The sequence below is a fragment of the Panthera onca genome, chromosome C1 (assembly GCF_046562875.1).
Source record: "Panthera onca isolate mPanOnc1 chromosome C1, mPanOnc1 haplotype 2, whole genome shotgun sequence".
NCBI classification, from domain to species: domain Eukaryota; kingdom Metazoa; phylum Chordata; class Mammalia; order Carnivora; family Felidae; genus Panthera; species Panthera onca.
This window is the reverse complement of record NC_138346.1, coordinates 9,766,185-9,786,309: the sequence shown is the minus strand read 5'-3', so window position 1 is coordinate 9,786,309 and position 20,125 is coordinate 9,766,185. Positions and strand designations below refer to the sequence as shown.

The window sequence follows — 20,125 nt, the reverse complement described above, 5'->3', positions numbered from 1 at the left end:
CTGATGTGGAAAACCCACAGAGAATCACAAATTGATGGTACCTTTTGGATTGCTGAGAGTCACTTCTTCACCTCTCCAGAGACCCAAGTCGGCTCTCTGTAGTTCCTGAGATACAAGTGCATAAAACTCCAGTGTAGGCCCAAGACCGGTACCAACCTACAGGAGAACAAAAATAGAACGATTTCAAACTTCAGATCTGACGCTGCCTTTTAGACCAGCCAACCTTTCTGCAACGCAGATGCTAACAGCAACCATTTTTTGGTCATGTTATTGCCCAGACCATCCTGTCTTCCTTCCGTCTTGGTCGGCCAGAACAAGAACCAGCAGCCCTGTATTTCCTCTTTCTCCCCAGGACCTAACACTGTCACTGCAAGGGTCCGGCTCCTACACCGGTAACAGCGCCACTGCAGCTGTCCTGTCCCTGGGGAATAAGATGGCTTTGTCTGAGTACGAATCTCTTTCCGGAGCTCTCGTGGGTGAGCTGTTAGCCTGAAACCAGTTCAAATGTCATCTCCTCAGGAGAAGCCTCCTTTTCTGCCCAGTTACTCTACCCCCCACCCCTTTTTTTAGGACTTCTAGTTCAGCTACTTAAGTGCTTATCACATCATAGCACCGCAATTTTGTTACGGGCTCACATTTCTCACTCGAGGACAACTCTAATTCACCTTTGTACCTTCAGTGGTGCCTGGGCACACACCAGTCATTTAACAGAGGTTCGTTGAATAAAACAAGAATAAGGGAAGGCCAGAACCCACGCCAGCACCCACACGGCTAACTCAGCTTCGGAGCCTCACGGTGCACTAGCAACTCTGGAGAGCTTTATCAGTATGTGCACGGGATGGGGAGCATGTCCTGAAGACTCTCAACTGACAGGTCTGATTTAGAGCCTGGCCCAGCTCCAAGGTGACTGCACAGCCTCGAATGGAAACCCCTCCTCTGTGAGACATATCCTGTGTCCATGTTCACAGTCTCGTTATTCCTTCACGTTTCAAGGTCCTGCCAGCTCAGACCATAAATCAGATATTCGGCTAATGACAAGTTAGTATCATAGTTTATATGCTGCATCCACAGTCCTGGTGAAAAAAACGAGAGTTCCCTTATAGATCATAGTAAATAATTGGCCTCATTTTATTACCAAAGTTACTTTTAAAAAGTGCCTATACTAGTTCAAGCGATAAGATGCAATCCACCAAATGTTTGACTCTAACTTTGCCAACAGTGATCTACCAGGCTGGATGCGGTGGCACCTTGGGGATCCACTTCCATCCCTTCGTCAGTTTTCCTCTACGGCAGTAAATGGCATCTGCGTTCACCCCAGACTCCAAAAAACCTTGGCTCTTCTCTTCTTCACTCGCCACATTCCAACCCATCGTTGAACACTGTAAGCCCCACCCTCACAATATATTCTAAACCGGCCACCGCCATCGCCCCTCATCTGGGCTACTGCCAGCCCTCCTCCAGGGTCTCTGCACCGGCCAGCTTGGCGTCTCCTGTTCTAGGCTCACAGCGCTGACAGAGGCCTCCGTCTCTCGCAAAAGCAAAAGCTCGAGTTCTTCCACGCAGGTCCTCCGTGACCCCTCCTACAGCTGGACTCCGACCTCCAGCCAGTCATTCTGCGACAGGCCAGGTCTCCGTGTCAGGGCTTTTGCTTCTCAGTTCTTTTGCTAGACACACCCTTCCCTAAATGGTAATGGCTCACCTGTGCTCAAAGGTCCTCTTGGGCCACCCTCTCCCTTCCCCATCGTGATCCATCTCATTTAGATTTTTCTTCATCACGCGGCCTAACATATACATATGTTAATAATATTATTAACATAATAATAATTATTACATAATAATATGTAGTAAGGAAGTGCGTACTGGCCTTCCCAAACTGCACAAAGTTCTGAGATGGTAGGAATTTTGTATGTTTTGTTCTTCACTGAATACTGGGTAGTGGAGGAGAGGAAGAAGGGGAAAAAAGAGAAGCAGAGAAAAGAAAAAACTGCAGTAACATCTGATATCCACCAGAGGGCAGTTTAGAGCTGCTTAACTTTTTCTCCCTTTAGCGTAATTATCCTAGGCGAAAGAGAAATCACAAATCAGATCAAATTCCTTCATCCAAATAATACTGTTCTTTCTAAAGGCAAAACAGACTTAAAATATTAAATGCCCTGGGTATCACTATAAACCCGTCACCACAGCAAATCTCCGTGAGGGTGGAAGGAACAGGTCGAAGCTGCTCTGGCATGGGGCGCCCGGGTGGCTCAGTTGGTTGGGCCTTGGACTTTGGCTCAGGTCATGATCTCGCTCTTTGTGAGTTCGAGCCCCACATCCGGCTCTGTGCTGACAGCCCAGAGCCTGGAGCCTGCTTCGGATTCTGTGTCTCCAGCTCTTTCTGCTCCTACCCCACTCGTGCTCTGTCTCTCTCTCTCTCAAAAATAAATAAAAACATTAAAAAAGAAAGAAAGAAAAAGCAGCTCTGGCAATTCTTCCCAAGCCCTGCGCTGGCCAACAGGGCTGCTGTTCGCAACCTGATCTTTCCAGGCATCTTTGTTCTACTCAGCCACTCCAGTAAAAAGGTAGGGAGTTTGCTTTTGCTTCATTTGTCTTTAAAGGAAAGAAAAGCATAAAGCTTTAGAAATAAAAACAGAGAAGACCAAGTTCTGACAACTTGTCTTACTTGAAGCGCTGCGAGTCTTTTTCTTTCAAAAGCTAACCCTTATGTACCAGCAATTACCATGTGCCACTGTTCTGTTCTTTTTTCACACCTTAGCTCATTTAGTCATTCTAACATGATGAAAAAGGTCCATTTCTTACACACTTGTTGAGGCATCACCACGGAGTTTACATAACGTGCCCAACGTCACGGTCAGTCAGTGCTGGCACCAGGCTCCACAGTCCATGTTCCTAACGCTTCACCGCCCCAGAGGCTGGTCATTTGTAGCCCCAGCGAATCCTGAGGCTTGAAGACTCTCTGAGCCCAGAGACGGGTTTGGTTCTTCCCTGGCTCACCAAGCATCCTTGTTCAAGCTACGGCCCATTTTGATTTGACACTGTGAATTAGGATTCTTCTGGAGCTACTCTGAAGTCTTCCGAAAGGTCACCTGCAGACTTGTATAGCTGAACAGGATTTATGACCTGACACCCTTTGTATCTAAAAAGACAGTACTCCTCCCAACCCCTGTTCCCCACTGCAGTCAGCTCCTGGAATCTTTTCCAGCGTCAGTAGGTAGGACCATCCATGAAGATTATAAGCTCATGATTTCTGCATCAGTCATTCATTCTTGATGATCCTCAGATCAATGTGATGCTACTCTGAACTTGTTTAGGTTCCATGTAAGATGCAATCTGAAGAGAGGCACAAAGGATGAGAGAGGAAAGGAAAGACATTCCTGGCAAGAAAACAGTATGGTGGAGTAAAAAACTAGAAAGCATGTGAAAATAAATTCGGTAAAAGAAGTCAGAGCTGGAGCAGAGGTCTTGCAGTTTTATGAAGAAGAAACGTGGGCATGTAAACATCTAAATCCTGTATCCTCTGAGCAAGTGGCCCAATCGCCTTGGAATCAAAACTCGATCCCAATTTCTTATCCCAGCATGCAAGGCCTTGCCCCAGTGTCCCCTTACCCCATCACTTCTGGAGCCGGTACTCACTTCTGCTGCTTACCACACCACCAAGCCCAATCCTTTGCTCAAGCCACAGTATTTTTTGGTCCCTTAATGCTCCCACTCTCTTCCATGAAGGTCTAACTCTATGGCCTACTGGTCCTCATGGCTTCCAGGACAGTTGTACTTGTGTGAAAGCCTCGTTCTCTTGACACCTATATCACTCATCAGCCATACACCTTTGTCCTAGGACTTCCCAACTACACTGTAATATCCTTTGACCTCTGTAATCCTTTGAACTCTGCTATAACCTGTATCACTAGGGCGCCGTATACTTCCCAGTACAGAAGTACTTAGAGTTTTAATTTTGATGACCGAAGACTCTCAAATTATCTTTTCAAAAGCCTTAAGGCGAAGATGAAAATGCTTAAGAAAATGAGTGAAAATTCAAAGTCATACTTAAAATTACTTGCATACTACAGGTCATACTGTAGACTATTAGAGATTGTGCTATAACCCACATTTTATAGATAAGAAAACCGAGAGGCAGAGAGACTGGCTATTAGAAATAATTGGTGTAATAGAAGGTTTGGATATTTTACGTCTCTAAGAGTTTCAGAAGTCTGAAAATTCTGAAGTTTTGTCTTAAAAATATTCAGGGGAAAGAGGGAGGAAAGTATCCCCAAGAAACTCTGTATTTCATAGTAAAAAGACACAGAAAATAAGTATTTGGTGTACTGTCCTGGCTGTTTAAAAGCATCTCAAAAGAAATAAATGACAAAGATTAGAAAGGAAGTAAAACCATCTTCTTTCACAGCCGACACGACTGTCTAACAACACAGATCAGTAAACTGCACCTCTGGCCCACTTCCTGTTTTGTACAATCTGCAATCTAAGAATGGTTTTTACAATTTCAACGGTTGATAGAAAAATCTTGAATATTTCACAACATGTGAAAATTGTATGAACTATAAACTTCACTGACAAAATTTTATTGGGACACGGCCAGGCACATTTATATACGTACTGTCTGTGGCCACGTTCACGCTTGTGCAAAGGCGAAACTGAGTAGCGGTGATAGGAGGCTGCAGGGCCCACACCACCTGAATCTGGCCCTTTATAGAAAAGTTTCCCAAGCCCTGGAATCCTAAGTGATGTATTACAAAGTTATTACAACTGGGGTGCTTGGGTGGCTCAGTCGGTTAAGTGCTGACTTCAGCTCAGGTCACGATCTTGCGGTTCCTGAGTTTGAGCCCCATGCTGGGCTCTATACTGAAAGCCTGGAGCCTGCTTTGGATTCTGTGTGTGTGTCTCTCTCTCTCTCTCTGCTCCTCCCCCACTCATGCTCGTGTGCACGCGCTCTCTCTCTCAAAAATAAAATAAATATTAAAAAAAAAATTTAAGTTATTAGAATAATTAAGTTTAACAAGGTCGAAATGTGAGGGTCAGGGGAAAATTTCCTGGGATATATAAAAGCACAGACTAGAAAAAAAGAATTGATGACTTGGATTTTGTCACAATTAAAATCTTCTGCTCTTCCAAAGACCTTTCACGGGGAAACTGAAAGATGAAGTACAAACTGGAAAATATCTCTAAACACCTATCTCACGAAGGACTTGTGTCCAGAGTAATGAAAAACTCAACAACTTAATCATAAAACCCAATGATGAAAAAGTGGACAGAATGCTTGGGACACCTCTCCAGAGGACATGCATGAGTGGCGAATGAAAATATCATTAATCCTCAGAAAGGTGCAAATACAACACATTAAGACATCACTACAAACCCACCAAAATACCCCAAATTAAAAAGACAGTACCCAAGGGCTGGTGAGCATGTGAAGCAATTGAAATTTACACACTCCATCGCTGGTGGGAATGGAAAATGGCAAAGCTACTTTGGAAAACAGTTTGGTGTTTCTCATCAAGTAAAAACATGTCCTACTAAATAACTTATCAATTCATCCCTGAACTATTTACCCACAAGAAGGAAAAAAAAACCGAAAACCTAGGTCTACAAAGACTTGTACACAAATGTTCATAGCAGCATTATTCAGAAGTATCAAAAACCAGAAACTAGGGGTGCCTGGGTGGCTTAGGTGGTTGAGCGCCTGACTCTTGATTTCGGCTCAGGTCACGATCTCACGGTTTGTGAGTTCGAGCCCTGCGTCAGGCTCTGCGTGGACGGCACGGAGCCCGATTGGGATGCTCTCTCTTCCTCTCTCTGCCCCTGCCCCACCCGTGCGCACTCGCACGCTCTAAGATAAAGAAACTAAAAACAAACAAACAAAACGAAACAAAACTGGAAACTAAAATGTGCATCCCCTAGCGACTGAACATTTTGTGAGATATCCCTACCATAGACTCACACTAGTGATAAAAGGAAACAAACTGATATAACGAACAACAGGATGAATCTGAAAAGCACTACGCACTAAGTGCTAGAAGAATGACACAAGTGGCCACACACCACGGGTGTCCGCTGCCTCCTGCACTGCGAAAGAGACAAAACTCCGGGACAGAAGACAGACCAATCAATGGTCGCCCGGGGGTGGGGGTGCGGTGTGTACACGTGGCCACGAGAATTTGTACAATTGGAACTGGACGTGTCAAAAGTGTGCATTTATTACATAGGTTATCTATTTCGGTAAACGTAAATTTTTAAAAAGGCAGTTCAAACATTCTGAAAGATATGGCTTAAAACACTCTTCCACTTTACCAACCTAACAACTGCACAAACATTTGTTCTTAGGCAAGAAAAAAAACCCTCTCTTAACATACAACTGAACTTTGGAAAATGGAGAGCTTAGATCACCAGCAGAGCACATCTCCAGTTTCCAGATAAATTTCCCAACCGTCTTTTAGAATTTCAGAGGACCAACAAACTCTTACGAAAGCACAAACGAAGCTGAAAAGCGTCAACACTCATAAGCTCACCTCATTCTCATACTGGATTTCTAACATGGCCCGCGAGCTCCCCAGATCCTGCATCACAGACTCGGCTTGTTTCAGCAGCTCCTCTCTGTTCACAGTACGCTAAAAAAAAAGAAAAAAGAAAAAAAAGAAAGAAAGTACAAGGGTGAAGAAACTAGACTCATATTACACTATAATAAACAGGTAGCATTTATCGAAGTGCAAAAAAAAAAAATCAATTCGGTTGTTTTAACTGTTTCTTTAAAGCACGCCTCAGAAAGGGGTAAAAGAGTGGCCACACGGCTACAAACACAGACAGCGAGGCTACGTGGGAAGTGTCCTCTTGAGCCCACGACAGGTTCAGAAAATTCAAGGCGGAGAAGAAAGGATCTCTGTGACCTTGCCCAAGACCAGTGCAAGTCAGGGCTGCAGCTGCATGAACCACCCCCCAGGCACACGTACATTGACGTAATGGAGAAATAGGTATGGGGGTGGCTGGTGACACAGGTGAGCGGAAACTTCCTGGTTCCGACCTGCAGAAACTACAAACATCTACTCAGGAGATTCAGGAGGACAAGAGAGGTCCTGCTAGATTTCCAAATCCCATCAACACCACTGTTTACTCAATCCTAATGACACAAGTAAAAATAGAAATAGCAAAGCTTTAAAAAAAAAAAAAAAAAAAAAGTACTTTTTTGTTTCTGCTTCTCATTCCTTCTAACTCCTCTTCTAATGTTCATTACTAATGGCTCTCATGAGTCTTGGAGTGAAAGGTTTTGGAAGGACAGACCCGAGTAAGAATCTTCAGCACAAAAGAGGAAGATAAAAAGGCAGTGCAGGGTCAGCAATGTTGGATGGGGTCTCTGCAGGAACGGCTCAGAGCAGTGTGGTCAGATCTACGAATGTGCAGCCAAGACGAGAAGCCCAGGAAAATGAGATCAACAGCACAGGGGCTGACTGGGCTTGAGCTGGGAATTACACCATGAATCCTGTTTCAGTCATTTCTGATCAGAGTGATTTGTGAAGGGAAGAAAGTGGATCTGATTAATTCTACCTACTGCATAAAGCATCAATTATAAAAGGGAGGCTACAGTTTGAGTTCGTAATTTAAAAAGGAAAAGAATCCTCAGTAAGAGAAGACGAGATTCTTTGTTGGCACAAGAGAGGAAAAAGAATTGCAGAAATTATTTCAGAAACAGGAAGAAGGGACTCTTAACTGCCGGGTGAAGAAGAACCACAAAGAGCCCAGTTCCAAGAGCTTGAGAGTAAAACATCCAGGTGAGAAATCAGACAAGCCAAGAGATGGCTGTGGCTGAGTGACGGTCCTGTGCCAACAGGCACGTTCAGGTGCACCCCATTTCTAGTTTCCCCATTACTTTCCAAAGGTCGGTTTGGTTTATCTTTGAATATCTGGGGGGAGAAACTTACTTTTTTTCTATCCAATCTAGGTGCAACTCTGCTATCTTGAGAATCAGACTGGTTGATTTCTGGGTTGGTGTCAAGTAATCTCTGCATCGCTCGGTCCCGATCAAACGCAGTTACGTAAAAAAGCATTTGCCGGGTATCAAAAGGGAAGAAAAATGGGCTGTAAAAAGACGCGATACAGATGATCTGAATTAGAATCAGAAACCATACAAACCCTTGTATTAGAAACAAGTTTTAATACGATACAGAATAATAATTGTAAACATAACCAAAAATGGTCTAGGCAAACTAATTTTGAACAATTTTCATAATTCTTTCATGAAATGTCTAAGTGATCAAGTAATAATGTATTAAGTAGTTTTTTGCTGTGAAATCTGAAATCCAACTATTCAAATCAGGTCTATTCAAGATTATCTTTGATCTACCCAAAGACCTTCAGGATGCATAACACGACTAGAGAAATTTTAAATTTCAAATATAGTTTTAAGCCTGGTCACGTTTCACTGCCATCCCATCCCCATACCACATATACACAAATAATAGATAATGGCTTTACTAGTTCACGATTTTCCTCCCAGCTTTGGCATTTCTAAGTCACTCAAGCATGCCAAACGGCCATGCTGATTGCCAAAGAATGAACCCTACGGTAACACAGATTCTATTGCTTCATGATGTAGGATTTTGGTAGTTCTTGACACGGAGCGGCTAAAAGCACTTCCTTTGAAGACCCCAATATTCAACATTTGTTCTGTCCAATACAGGTAGCCACCTAAAGATGTGGCTATGTGTGACTAAAAACTAATTTCTAATTTACTTAATTTTAATTGATCTAAATGTAAACAACTGTGTGTGGCTACCGACTATCATACCGATCAGTGCAGTTCTATGGTCTCTGAGAATGTAAGTCTGGGCCCAAACAGGCACAGAAAAATCAACTGACTATACCTTTGGAGTCCGCATTTTGTGATGACAGGGGATTTTACTCTCCTTAAAGATCCTTGTGTGCTTTCCTATTTCACACACATAGATACACACTGCCACAAAGATCTCGTACGAGCCCCAGCTAGCCTCCTCTGGATGCTAGAGCCACACTGAATATTCAGCAAGCTGTCATCAGGTATGATAACGTCACTTAAACACATTTAAACAGGTTCATCAAAGACTATGCTTCTGTGACAAAATGTGTAAAGACCAACACAACGATAACACTCCCAAAGTCGCCGTTTCAGAAATGATCGTCTTACCAGGTTTTTCCCAGTTCAGTCAGCCATGTTGGGATGTTTCCGGTCATGATCACTAGAGGATCTTGAAGCTGCCTGTTTGCTTTTGCTGTCAACTTACTGTTAATAAATTCACTAGTTGGAATAATCTCCTTGCACATTGCATTCTGTAAAATGTTAAAAAAAAAACAAACAAACCCAAAAACAAAAAGGTCTGCATGCAGGAAAACATTAGGATTATACCCACTAACTCTTTCTTCACCTCCAATATGTACCCAGAGTGCCTGGATTCCAGCCGGTTCCCAACATACAATACACAGCTTCCCACAGGAGTGTCCCAATCTAAACGACAACTTCTACAATGCCCAGCGGAATGGCCGAACTGCTACAGGGTACCAGTACTGTCCCAGTCACTGATGCGGCAGCTAACGCTCATGCGAGGCCAATTCCTTCATTCTGCTTTGTATTGTATAAATATCAAAGGTAGTACTTCACTTTCACTTCATTTTTTACTTAATATGTATTTTAACTTAGGCAAATGGAACTTTTGTTTGATGGAGAAAGAATTTTAACTATGTAAATTCACATTCATATTTCTTGTTGCAGCCTACCTTAATAAAGTTACAGCTAGGAAAACATTAATCCAAAATATAGGCCAGCAACGACAAGTGGGGGAGGGGCGCCTAGGTGGCTTAGTTGGTTGAGCGTCTGACTTCAGCTCGGGTCATGATCTCACAGCTCGTGACTTTGAGCCCCCCATCGGACTCACTGCTGTCAGGCTCCTCTGTCCTTCCCGTCCCTGATCTGTCCCAGCTTGTACTCTCTCAAAAAGAGTAAATAAACATTAAAAAAAAAAAAAAAAAGTGGGGGAGAAGCTCCCACTGTGAATAAATTGTATTTCACTGGGCTATGATCCCTGCATTTAACCGAATCATTATTTCTGTTTCTAGTACAACAGAAATTCATCAACTACTAGACAGCAAACTATGGGTAGTGTGCCGTGAACACCACACCATGGGAACCATCATCAGCGGGCCACATTACTCACATCATACAAGTAATACCAGTATCGACTGATGGCATGTAGAACTCTTAAAAGAAGAATCACATCTAACGACGGGTCTTCAAAAGTTATATTTTCAGGTGGCGTGGATATGAGGTAAACTTCTAAAGGATTTGATACCGATGGGCACACTCCATCTAGAGGGCAAAAGATCAAAGTTAAGTTTGATCAAGGTTACAAAGGCTATGCCAGCGGCATTGGTGTTACCTTATCACACCTAAAATAGTAAGCACAAGCTGTGAAGATGTAATGTTTGGTATCTTATTAGGGTATTGATAGCTTGGAACATTTTTTCCCTTTTATCTTATACCAAAATCATCCAGGCTTATAAGAATTTCACTTGCCTCCCATATCAACATAAACACTGACTCATACGCATTTCCTCTTTCAACAGAAACAACAGCTAATAATAAAATAGTTGGGAAAGAATACAGACAAAAGGACAAAATGTGTAAATTTAAATTCACAGATACAAATTTCTTGGATTTTTAATTTTTATATCCAGCTTACAATGGCCATGTAAAATAGACAAACACTCCCAATTGTAAATCTATAAGAGATTTGGTTATTTAATTCAAGGTTTAGGATAGAAAAGACTGTGATGATTTCTGAGGGGATCTAGGATGCTTTTCTTCTTAGATTTCACTTAGTAGCAGCATGGTGGGGAAGGGGGTTGTGGGGGTGTGGACTGTTGCCATTGACTTTGTTACCATGCACAGGAATCAAAATCACACTATCACTACAGAAAACAAAGGGCAATTTCTAACACCAAAAACATAGAAATAAAAATTTCAAAATATAAACCCTTTAAAAAAGAACTTAGTTGTGGGGGAGGATGCGGGGGGGGGGGGGGGGGGGGGAACCACAGCAACAACAAACCCCAAAAATATTTGTTACAATGTCCTTATTTCTGAGGACCAGAAAAATTTTCAGCAATTGACACCATTTAGTTTGGAAATCCCTGATAGGGATGGTCTCTGTGCAATGACCCTGCAGCCAATGCCCCGAGGCACTGCCACTACCACAGAAAAAACGTGGAGGGGGGGGGGGGGGTGAACGAGCACATGTAGACTGGAAAGAAATACTACAAAGGAAAAGAGCTCAGACTGGGAGATGCTACTCCATTCAGTAGTCATCGTATTACCTGGCAAAACTTTTCATTTCTTCTAGAACTGTTAGAGTACAATAAATGACGAAAATGAAGGGCCTGCCTGACCACGATCAGTCTCTTCTTCAGTAAATGTGCTCTACTAATGAAATGTGTTTTAGCCTTCATGAAAACAAATTTTTCATGGAAAGAGTATCTGAGTCTTTTCCAATTTTCTTTCCAAATTTAATTTTGCAGATACTTAATTTTCCATTTGTGGTAATTTTGTATTTTCTAAATTATAAAGATTTGACTGCTAGGTATAAATCAGGACAAGAAGTCTACTGCCCCATGGCGATGGGTTTTCCCGTCCCTTGCACGAACTTACCGTGCCATAACTCATCATGCTTTTTTGCATTTCTGGGGGATGTTTTTGTTGGAGCTGTTTGGGCTCTTCCTCTTTTACCACCAACACAATCTTTATTACTTTCTTCATCCTCTCGCACGGGTTTGTACCTAAATCGATTGGAGAGTATGTAAACTAAATGTAGATCTTAAGAATAAAAACTGTTCTACAGGGGCCAAAGGGTGACCCACAGACACTGGAGTTTCTACAACTCTAAGACCTATCCAGTTTCTCTTGACTTCTGGGTCTGGAGAATTACCAACGGCACCGCTTCCAAAAAGAGACCACAGATAGACCACATTCCCAGGAGGGGCCACCTGAGGAACTCCGGGGGTGGTCCAGGGGAGAACAGATCTCTTTAATTAAATGTAAGTAGCAGACATTCATTCACAATGTGGGAAGCTGCATCCAAGTGCCTCTAAGGGCTTAAAGATGCCAAGCTGCTCATCACCCAAAGGAACTTCATCTTATGGAGATGTTTCTGTCTTATTTAAAGATCTGAAATTGAATCTAAAAAGGTGATGTAAGCTAGGATTACTGCCCTTGAACAAACACGTTTTCTAGTAGACATAACGAAGGTAAGCACACACATACGTACGTGCATGCGTGTAGGCATTCATGCGAAGTATTTGAAGTGGCTTTTGATAATAAAATGTAGGATTCGGGTCTCCTCCCCTCACTTAGGCCAGCCATTCATATGAATTCCCAAAACACACAAACGGTAACAAAGCTGATGAAAACTGAACGAAGTCATTTTACTTGCCATATTGTATGAGTCTTTGTCCAAATACCAGCTCTTCCCAGAGGATTGCTCTCATCGTCTGTGGACTCCCTCTCATCTTCAGCCTGTATACTGAACTGTCGGACTGCCTGATACACAGTCATGTTATACGGGAGCAAGTGTTCTCCAATGTAAAACTGTAGCCGGTGTCTCACATTTCCTGAATTTAAGAACTGAGCAGCCTAAATGAAGCAAAAGAAAATCCAGTGAAGCTACAGGCCCTGAACTTCATCCATTACAACATGGTGAGAACAGCACCTTACCAGAGACTCGTCTATTTCCTCATCAGAGCCATCATCATCACTGTCTTCATCATCTTCTCTTACTCTTCCATACCCTAAGGATGCAAGAAGGCTGTTAAATTTCTAGCAACTTTACATGCCAGGGCCCACACATACCGGTTAAACTAATATGCTCTTAGAAAAACACGTGTATACTACACCTTGACCTATGAAACAGAAGGATTCAAGAAAACGGTCACATACAAAATGCCATTCCCACTACATTACATTCCAGCTGACTGTAAGCAGTCAGCTCCTAGGAAATTTACCACATTTCCACATACTCCGTATTAAATAAATGATGGGAAGCCGAGTTCCTGAAGCTAGGTTTGAACAGAAGTAGTAATACAAGGGAAATCATTTATATGTCCCCCAATATTCCCAGCCCACATGTACGTATGGAAACAAAACACACATATAGGGAAAGTACCTCTGACCACAAGGTATCTCTCGATAGCTTGTACCAAAGCCAGGGGATCAATCTTGACAGGCCCACCCTTCCACTGTTTCACATTTGCACAGTCTGGATGTCTTTGTAACTGGCATTTTAACTGATGGGTGTTGAAAAATTTTAAAGCCTGTGATCCTCTGTTGAGAGAAAAGCTCAAGATAATTTGTGAAAAAAAGTTATTCTATTATTTTCAAAATCAACATAATAATTCACACAAAAGCAAGATAATACAAACTGCATTTTTTAAGGCACAAAATAAGCACGCACTTACCAGTTACGTAAATAGTGAAGTCAGCAATTTGACTTACTTAGTAAAGTTGTTAAAGTAAGAAATAAAAGAGGGTGTGTATGCACGCATATGAGAACATTAAATCATCATTCTCTGTCCTACCATAAATCCAAGCGGGCAGAAATCCCTCCCCACCGAGATTTAGCCATTTCTCTAGAATAAACATTCCGCAAGCACTGTGCGTGCTCACTTCCGCAGTATTTTGCCACTGCGTAACTAAATTCTATGGATTTAAAAACAAAAGAAAAAGCCCTCTTTTTTGCTTTCAAATGCTTCTGCTACAAAATTACTTTAAAAACTACCCTTTACAATTTACTTCACTATATTCTTTTGAATGAAGCAGTTCAAGAGCTACACCAGTCTGACCCTGGAAATGAGAATTAATCGCTCATTTCTGAAAAAGGGCTGACAACATCAAGACACAGGCAGGCTTAAGATGCAGTTCTCTTTAAGATTCCAGAAGGCATGCAAACTGGGGTATTGGAGAGGAATATTGCATTAAACGGATACATATGTAAACATACACACTTTACACAAATCTGGGTGAAAATGAAAAACGTCATGGTTTTCTCAGGCATAGATGAGATGCCCCCTTGTTTCATAAAATCCTCCAGTAGGATGATTAAAACCGAATACCACTTTCTATATTAGTTTGCAAAGCCAGAAAAAGCTCTAGCCCACACTGCTCCCTCTATCTGATCCAGTAATGCATACTGTTTCAATTCAATCACAAATTTAAATGTTTTCAAAATACATCAGACTGTGTATTTTTAAACCAAACTGATCTCAGGGGCACCTGGGGAGCTCAGTTCTTAAGCATCCGACTCTTGCTTTTTGGCTCCGGTCATGATCTCACAGTTCCTGAGATGGAGTCCCTGTATGGGGCCGGCACTGGTAGCACGGAGCCTGCTGGAGATTCTGTCTCCCTCTGGCCCTACCCTGCGCACACATGTTCGCACTCTCTCTCAAAATAAATAAACTCAAAACAACCAAACTAATTTCGTATTTTGTATGCTTCCAGTCATGACATTCTAGAAACCTTATAACATTCCATAAAATACAATAATGAACCTTTACAGTGAATTCTTTCTGTAGCACTTCATGAGTCCAGTAAAAGTACTATATTATAGAAAAAAATAGAAAGTTTTATTAAAACAAGAAAACTTCAAAATAAACTTATTTGTTAAAACCCATCAAAGGTATAATCACATCACACAGGAAATCACAATACTGCACAGAATGCAAATATTTTATCATCCATGCCTGTAAAATTCACGGAGAAGCATTCTATATGAAAGTAATGGAACACTAAGCTTATTACAGGTTGCCAACACAGTCATTGGGTTATAGATTTCCAAAACACCATGTTAAAAAAACACAAGGGGTGGATTTTAAATATAAAAAAGTATTTTTCTTTAGCCATTACAACCAAATGGTCTTTGGGCAGATGAAGATATTACCAGACCTCTTGCCACTTTACCTCAACAAAATTAAGCACAAAGTCCAATGGCAAGGGCACACCCAAGCCATGATTCTTACCTGCCTCCTGTCCCATTCCCACTGGGGAAGTCATGTACTTTGACTGGAAACTGTTCCATCTGGCTGAGGCAGTTGTTCATCTTGTGAACTAATGCCAACAAAGGTGCATTACCCACTGGTTCTACTCTTCCAATGGGCTCTTCTCCAGGAAGCTGAAGTTATAAATAAACCAATCGGTTAAGCAAGGCCTCCTGAAAATGGAACACTGCTCAACAAGGAAATTTAACAGGCAGTTTTACAGAAGAGAACCATTCATTTGTTCTCTTTTATCTCTTGATACACTCGGTTGGAATGGTTACTTCCAAATAAATCATTTCAAAATAGAGACGCTTTTTGTGCAGGTCCACAATCCTTTATTCCTAGCTCCTAGGTCCAAAGGGCTTGAAAACACTACTTGTGTGGTGGTGAAACCTGACCCAGACACAAGGCTATCTGCAGTCTTTACGTTTATTTGGTAGGAATATTCACATGCTTTGCTGCAAAAACATTTAATGTGTGTGGAGTGTTATTTATCCACTGGGGATATCAGGTAATATCTATGTACTGTATTGAAGAACTTGTGAAAACCATCCAGCGCCAAGGAGTTTCAGGTAAGAGATTACATACCTACCTGTACATAATCTTAGGCATAGTATAAAACCACATCCAGTATTGCTACGCATCTAATGCATCTCTAACAAATACCAACTCTGCTTCAGGTAGCTCAAGTGAAAACAATACAAGCGGGGTGCCTGGGTGGCTCAGTCAGTTAAGTGGCAAAGTCTTCATTTAGGCTCAAGTTATGATCCCAGGGTGGTGAGATGGAGCCCCACATTGGGGTCCATGCTGGGCATGGAGACTGCTTGAGCTTCTCTTTCTCCCCCCTCTCTGCCCCTCCCCTGCTCCCTCGCACGCTCTCTCTCAAAACTAACGACTAAACAAAAAAATTAAAATTTGAAAAAAATAAAACAAGAAATGCTCAAAATGACTACAAACACTGAAAGGAAGGCACAGTGAAGTAGTTTCCACTAACACACAGAATCATCCTTAGCCCTACTACACAGAAGATCCAGAGACATCTCCAGGGATGCCTTATCTCAAGTAGTTGTCAACAAGTAGAATGATGTTAAGTCAATATTGTCCAAGAATAGGTACATTCTTGCTCTTACCCACTGAGGCTGAAGGTAGGGGAGCCTCTTTGTGGCCTCTGCTCTTGTAATCCAGATTGGAAGTGGTGACTAAGTACTCTCGAATACAACTGTTAATACTGCATTTCATACGCAAAATGGAAATGTCCACTCTATCTTACGTCTATAGCTATGTTTACTGTATTTCCACTACAATATGTTTAAAAACAAATATTGAGCATAAACACATTCACAAGTGAGAGACTACTATTAACGACTGGGCTTACAGGAAAAACAAAGACTCAGCATAACATGGATCATAAAAACTGTGGCACTCGCACCATTAAATCACCATTCTGTTGCTTTACTAGTGTATGTGATCTATAAAAGACCAAGGAATCCAACTGTGTATCAGAAGCTAGAAGCTTTACCTGAGTATCTTGACCAGCACCTAATGGAAATCACGGAGATGAAAATACACACATTAGTGAGCAAAGATTCCCGTAATAACATACACAAGCATTATAGACAACTTACTGGTGAAGAAAAGAATACGTGAAGGAATCTCTTTAATCTGATCTCTCTGCTCACAGCATCCTTTTCACTTTTAGATGTCAAATAAAGCAACAGCTGCTTCACGAATCCACTATGCTGGATTTCAAATGATGAAACGTCTGACTCTGAGACTATGCTACGGATTTCTACAAGGCACTCAGCTCCACCATCCACCTGCAAGAGTTGGGAAGAGTATTTCTGTATTGATTTAAACAGTCCTTACTAAATGCACAATTTACACTTCCCCCAAAGGAACAGAATACATTCTCAACACCTTTAAAAAAGAAGGCAGAGGAAGTGATGCATTCTTGGTAGATCCTTGGAAAATATGATCTTAACCAGCATCCACACTACTAACATAGAGAAGTCTCACACTCAACCGATGTAGAACAAACAAAGTAAATAAAGACAAACGATGAGAATATAAATTGAGGGGTAAAGAGAACACCAGAAGGAGAAGATTAAAACAGAATATGAAGTGTGGCTTTAAATTAATACATTTAAAACCTAGATGAAATGGACAATTTCTTGCAAAACATGTACTACTCAAATCGCTCAGGGTGCACAAAAAAATGTAAAAAGGCTAAGAATCAGATGAAATTTAAACAGTTTATTCAACCTCCCTCTTCAACTACTATGAGACCCAGTTAGGTTAGGGAGGGTCCCATCCACTCTAATACCCAGAGTTGAGGAGATATACTCAAGGGACATTTCTCGAGTCTCTTCTTTTGTCAAGAAATACGAGTTGTGAAGAGAACAAAGTCAAGGAAGAGATTTCCCAGTACCGTTAATGATAAAATGATGAAGCACGAAAGTCAAGGGACTCGTTACAGAAACGTCAGTGCTAGAGGTACATGTCTAGCTAAAAAGTTGATCTAGGACAGCAAATCCGGGGAAAGCCAGAGAGTCATCAAGGGAGGAACAGGAAGACAGAAGAGATGCCAAAAGAGACTGTGAAGGACCAGCAAGGTGCACCCAACGCGGTACCTGGAGGTTGAGTTGTTCGGTCGCAGCACAAAGTCTCTGAAGGACATTCAGTGCAGGGTTGCTTCCATCCATGTTCTCAGAACTGAAGTAACGTTCTACAAATTTATGCGCTTGTTCCTTAATCCAACCTTTAATTTTTTCTCTGCACAAAGGAAAAACAAGATATTAAATTTAGTCTCTGTGTACAAAAAGGATTTCAACTGTAACTACCCAAAGGCAAATTGCTGCTACATTTTTAAAAAACCCTCTTGGGCCTATGCTTATAGATTCATGAACTCAGATTCCATATTAACCAAATTTAAGTGTCATTTTGAAAATGGGTTAAGGTGTACTAGAGAAATGCACAGGTACTTAAAATATATTTCAGGTCATTACATGAAACATATACAAAAAGTTCTAACTCCCTGGAACTCTACCACATTAATAGTTTCCTTCCTAACTATTCGCCTGATAACAACTTGACATGGTTGTTTCATTGGGTACAGACACACTTGCTTTGTCCTTTATTTGTGTTCCTTGGAGAGGTGAGGTAAAGAACTATAGACCAGAAACATGCACCTGTTAGATGTACAATTAACTGAAACCTCGCTGCTTAAATGACAAATTCTGATGGCTTTAGAAATACACGTGCTTAATTATTATTAAATGCAATTCAGGAAAACAATAACCAACGCAACCAATCAACCAAACAAAAAGAGCCTGTTTCTTTGCCAGTGGAATCTGATTTTTAAAAATTTCTTGGTTGCAGAGGAAATAATCCATGTTGGCGTGCTACATCCAGAGTCAAAAGAACAACTCTAGAGGGTTTTTAAGAAATAATTGTTAATAGCCACAAATTGGTGTGTGAAACAGTTTAGCTGATACAGTTCTAAATTTCTTAAGACCAACCAACCGACCTCTACTCTAAGATCTTTAAGTCCTAATGTAAAGGGTAGAGGAAGGGGATCAGAGAAGCAGGTGAGTGTGTGTGCGTGTCTGTGTGTGCATGCAGAAAATGCCAGCTTTTACTTGTCTAGAATAAAACTGAGGAACAGGTTCCACAGGGAGAATTTATTTGGTTTTGAACGTCTACAACTCCCAACGAGAAATGTTGAAACATGTTTTAAGATGTAAGATTGAAATTCAGGACAAAGCCAGGCACGGAGTTCAAGAACTGAGAAATCTACTTCATCTTTGAGCAATACCACTACTGAGCATAAATTAAAGGTCTGTGTCCATGTTTCATCTCCATACAATACACGTGCTGACTGAAATAATGCTCAGTTTTGCTAATCCCAAGCACAGAAGCAATAGAGGATTCCCCCACTTCACCTATTATTGGAGATGGTGTCCTTTGAGGCAGCCCTGGCAAGACCACTGACTCCCGCGGTTCGTGCTGGTTCAATGTTGTTGCTGTTGGACTGTGCGCTTAACCTTCCCCACGTTTTTGGATTCAAGCTTGCCAGGAAAGAAGATTTAGGTGACTGGGTAGTGGTGGGGCTTTTAGCTATGAGAAGAAAAGGGAATAACGGTTAAACCACTTTAGCGTAACTGATGAAAACCAACTGAAATTTAACATTCCTGTTCTTATGAGACGAATTAGCTGAAACAACTTAGAACACGGAGTAAACTCAGGTGTACTTCAAAGCTCTCAGCAGCTTTCGTGAGATCCGTGTCTCTAACTGGTACCATCTTTCCCTCTGCCTTCCACCCCCACAGTGTCACCAAAGGAATTACCTTGATTGTCTACTTTGTCATCATCTCTTGGAGGTGAATACTTTGGCCTTCTTGGCCCTCGTTTTGGCAGTCGCTTTCTCTTTAGAACATCGCTTAATCGACTATCACATGAGAAAATATGGGAGAAGTTTAGCAATTACCACGATTTATTATCACTCGCTGAAAAGCAAGCTAAAATGGCAGAAACAAGGAGCTGTAAAATACTGCCATAACGGTATTTTTCATTCAGTGATTACCTATTTAATGCAGACTCTGCTCCAGTCATGATCTAAGAGGTATAGAGACACAGAAGATGATGCATTCAGAAAAAGCTATTTGACTATACTGAGCTACTAAAAGTAAAACCAAATAGACTATTTGAATAATCCTGTGGTAAACTCTTACTATAAAATGTTGTACACGTACAGGAAAGTACATAAAACAAATTTACAAGGCAAAAATAAAAATTTAAAAAGACCTACGCTATCAAACTAGAAATAGAATGTTAAATCTGATTACCGTATTTCTTCCCTAACCTAAATGACAAGAAGTAAAATATACATGACATTGAGTGTTAATATTATCAAAATGCTTTCCTGACACTGCCCAAAGTAATTTCACGGTATACAACTGCCATAACATCCTAAATGAATTCATTTATAAATAGTTTAGGGATTAAAAAAAAAAAAAAAAAACCTCAAAATTACCTATAAACAGATCAAATCATAGTATGAATAACTTAT

At 41.3% G+C, this 20,125-nt stretch overlaps 1 protein-coding gene across 18 annotated transcripts in view; it reads right to left on the bottom strand.

Annotated features, from left to right (window-relative positions):
- The window catches only part of TRIP12 (thyroid hormone receptor interactor 12), a 138,709-nt gene that overhangs the window by 10,253 nt on the left and 108,331 nt on the right, over nt 1-20,125 (bottom strand). For 12 of the 18 annotated variants that reach the window (XM_060624038.3, XM_060624034.3, XM_060624042.3 and 9 more), the window contains 14 exons: nt 19,404-19,504; nt 18,999-19,173; nt 17,688-17,829; nt 16,683-16,874; nt 15,040-15,191; nt 13,191-13,363; nt 12,743-12,816; nt 12,462-12,661; nt 11,681-11,808; nt 10,191-10,342; nt 9,167-9,309; nt 7,926-8,082; nt 6,522-6,620; nt 42-156 (listed from right to left, as the gene is read on the bottom strand). In XM_060624038.3, coding sequence (XP_060480021.1) covers nt 42-156; nt 6,522-6,620; nt 7,926-8,082; nt 9,167-9,309; nt 10,191-10,342; nt 11,681-11,808; nt 12,462-12,661; nt 12,743-12,816; nt 13,191-13,363; nt 15,040-15,191; nt 16,683-16,874; nt 17,688-17,829; nt 18,999-19,173; nt 19,404-19,504 — 2,003 coding nt within the window. The remainder of the gene's footprint in view (nt 1-41; nt 157-6,521; nt 6,621-7,925; nt 8,083-9,166; nt 9,310-10,190; nt 10,343-11,680; nt 11,809-12,461; nt 12,662-12,742; nt 12,817-13,190; nt 13,364-15,039; nt 15,192-16,682; nt 16,875-17,687; nt 17,830-18,998; nt 19,174-19,403; nt 19,505-20,125) is intronic. The other 6 variants (XM_060624040.3, XM_060624041.3, XM_078450797.2 and 3 more) reach the window with 1 other exon arrangement.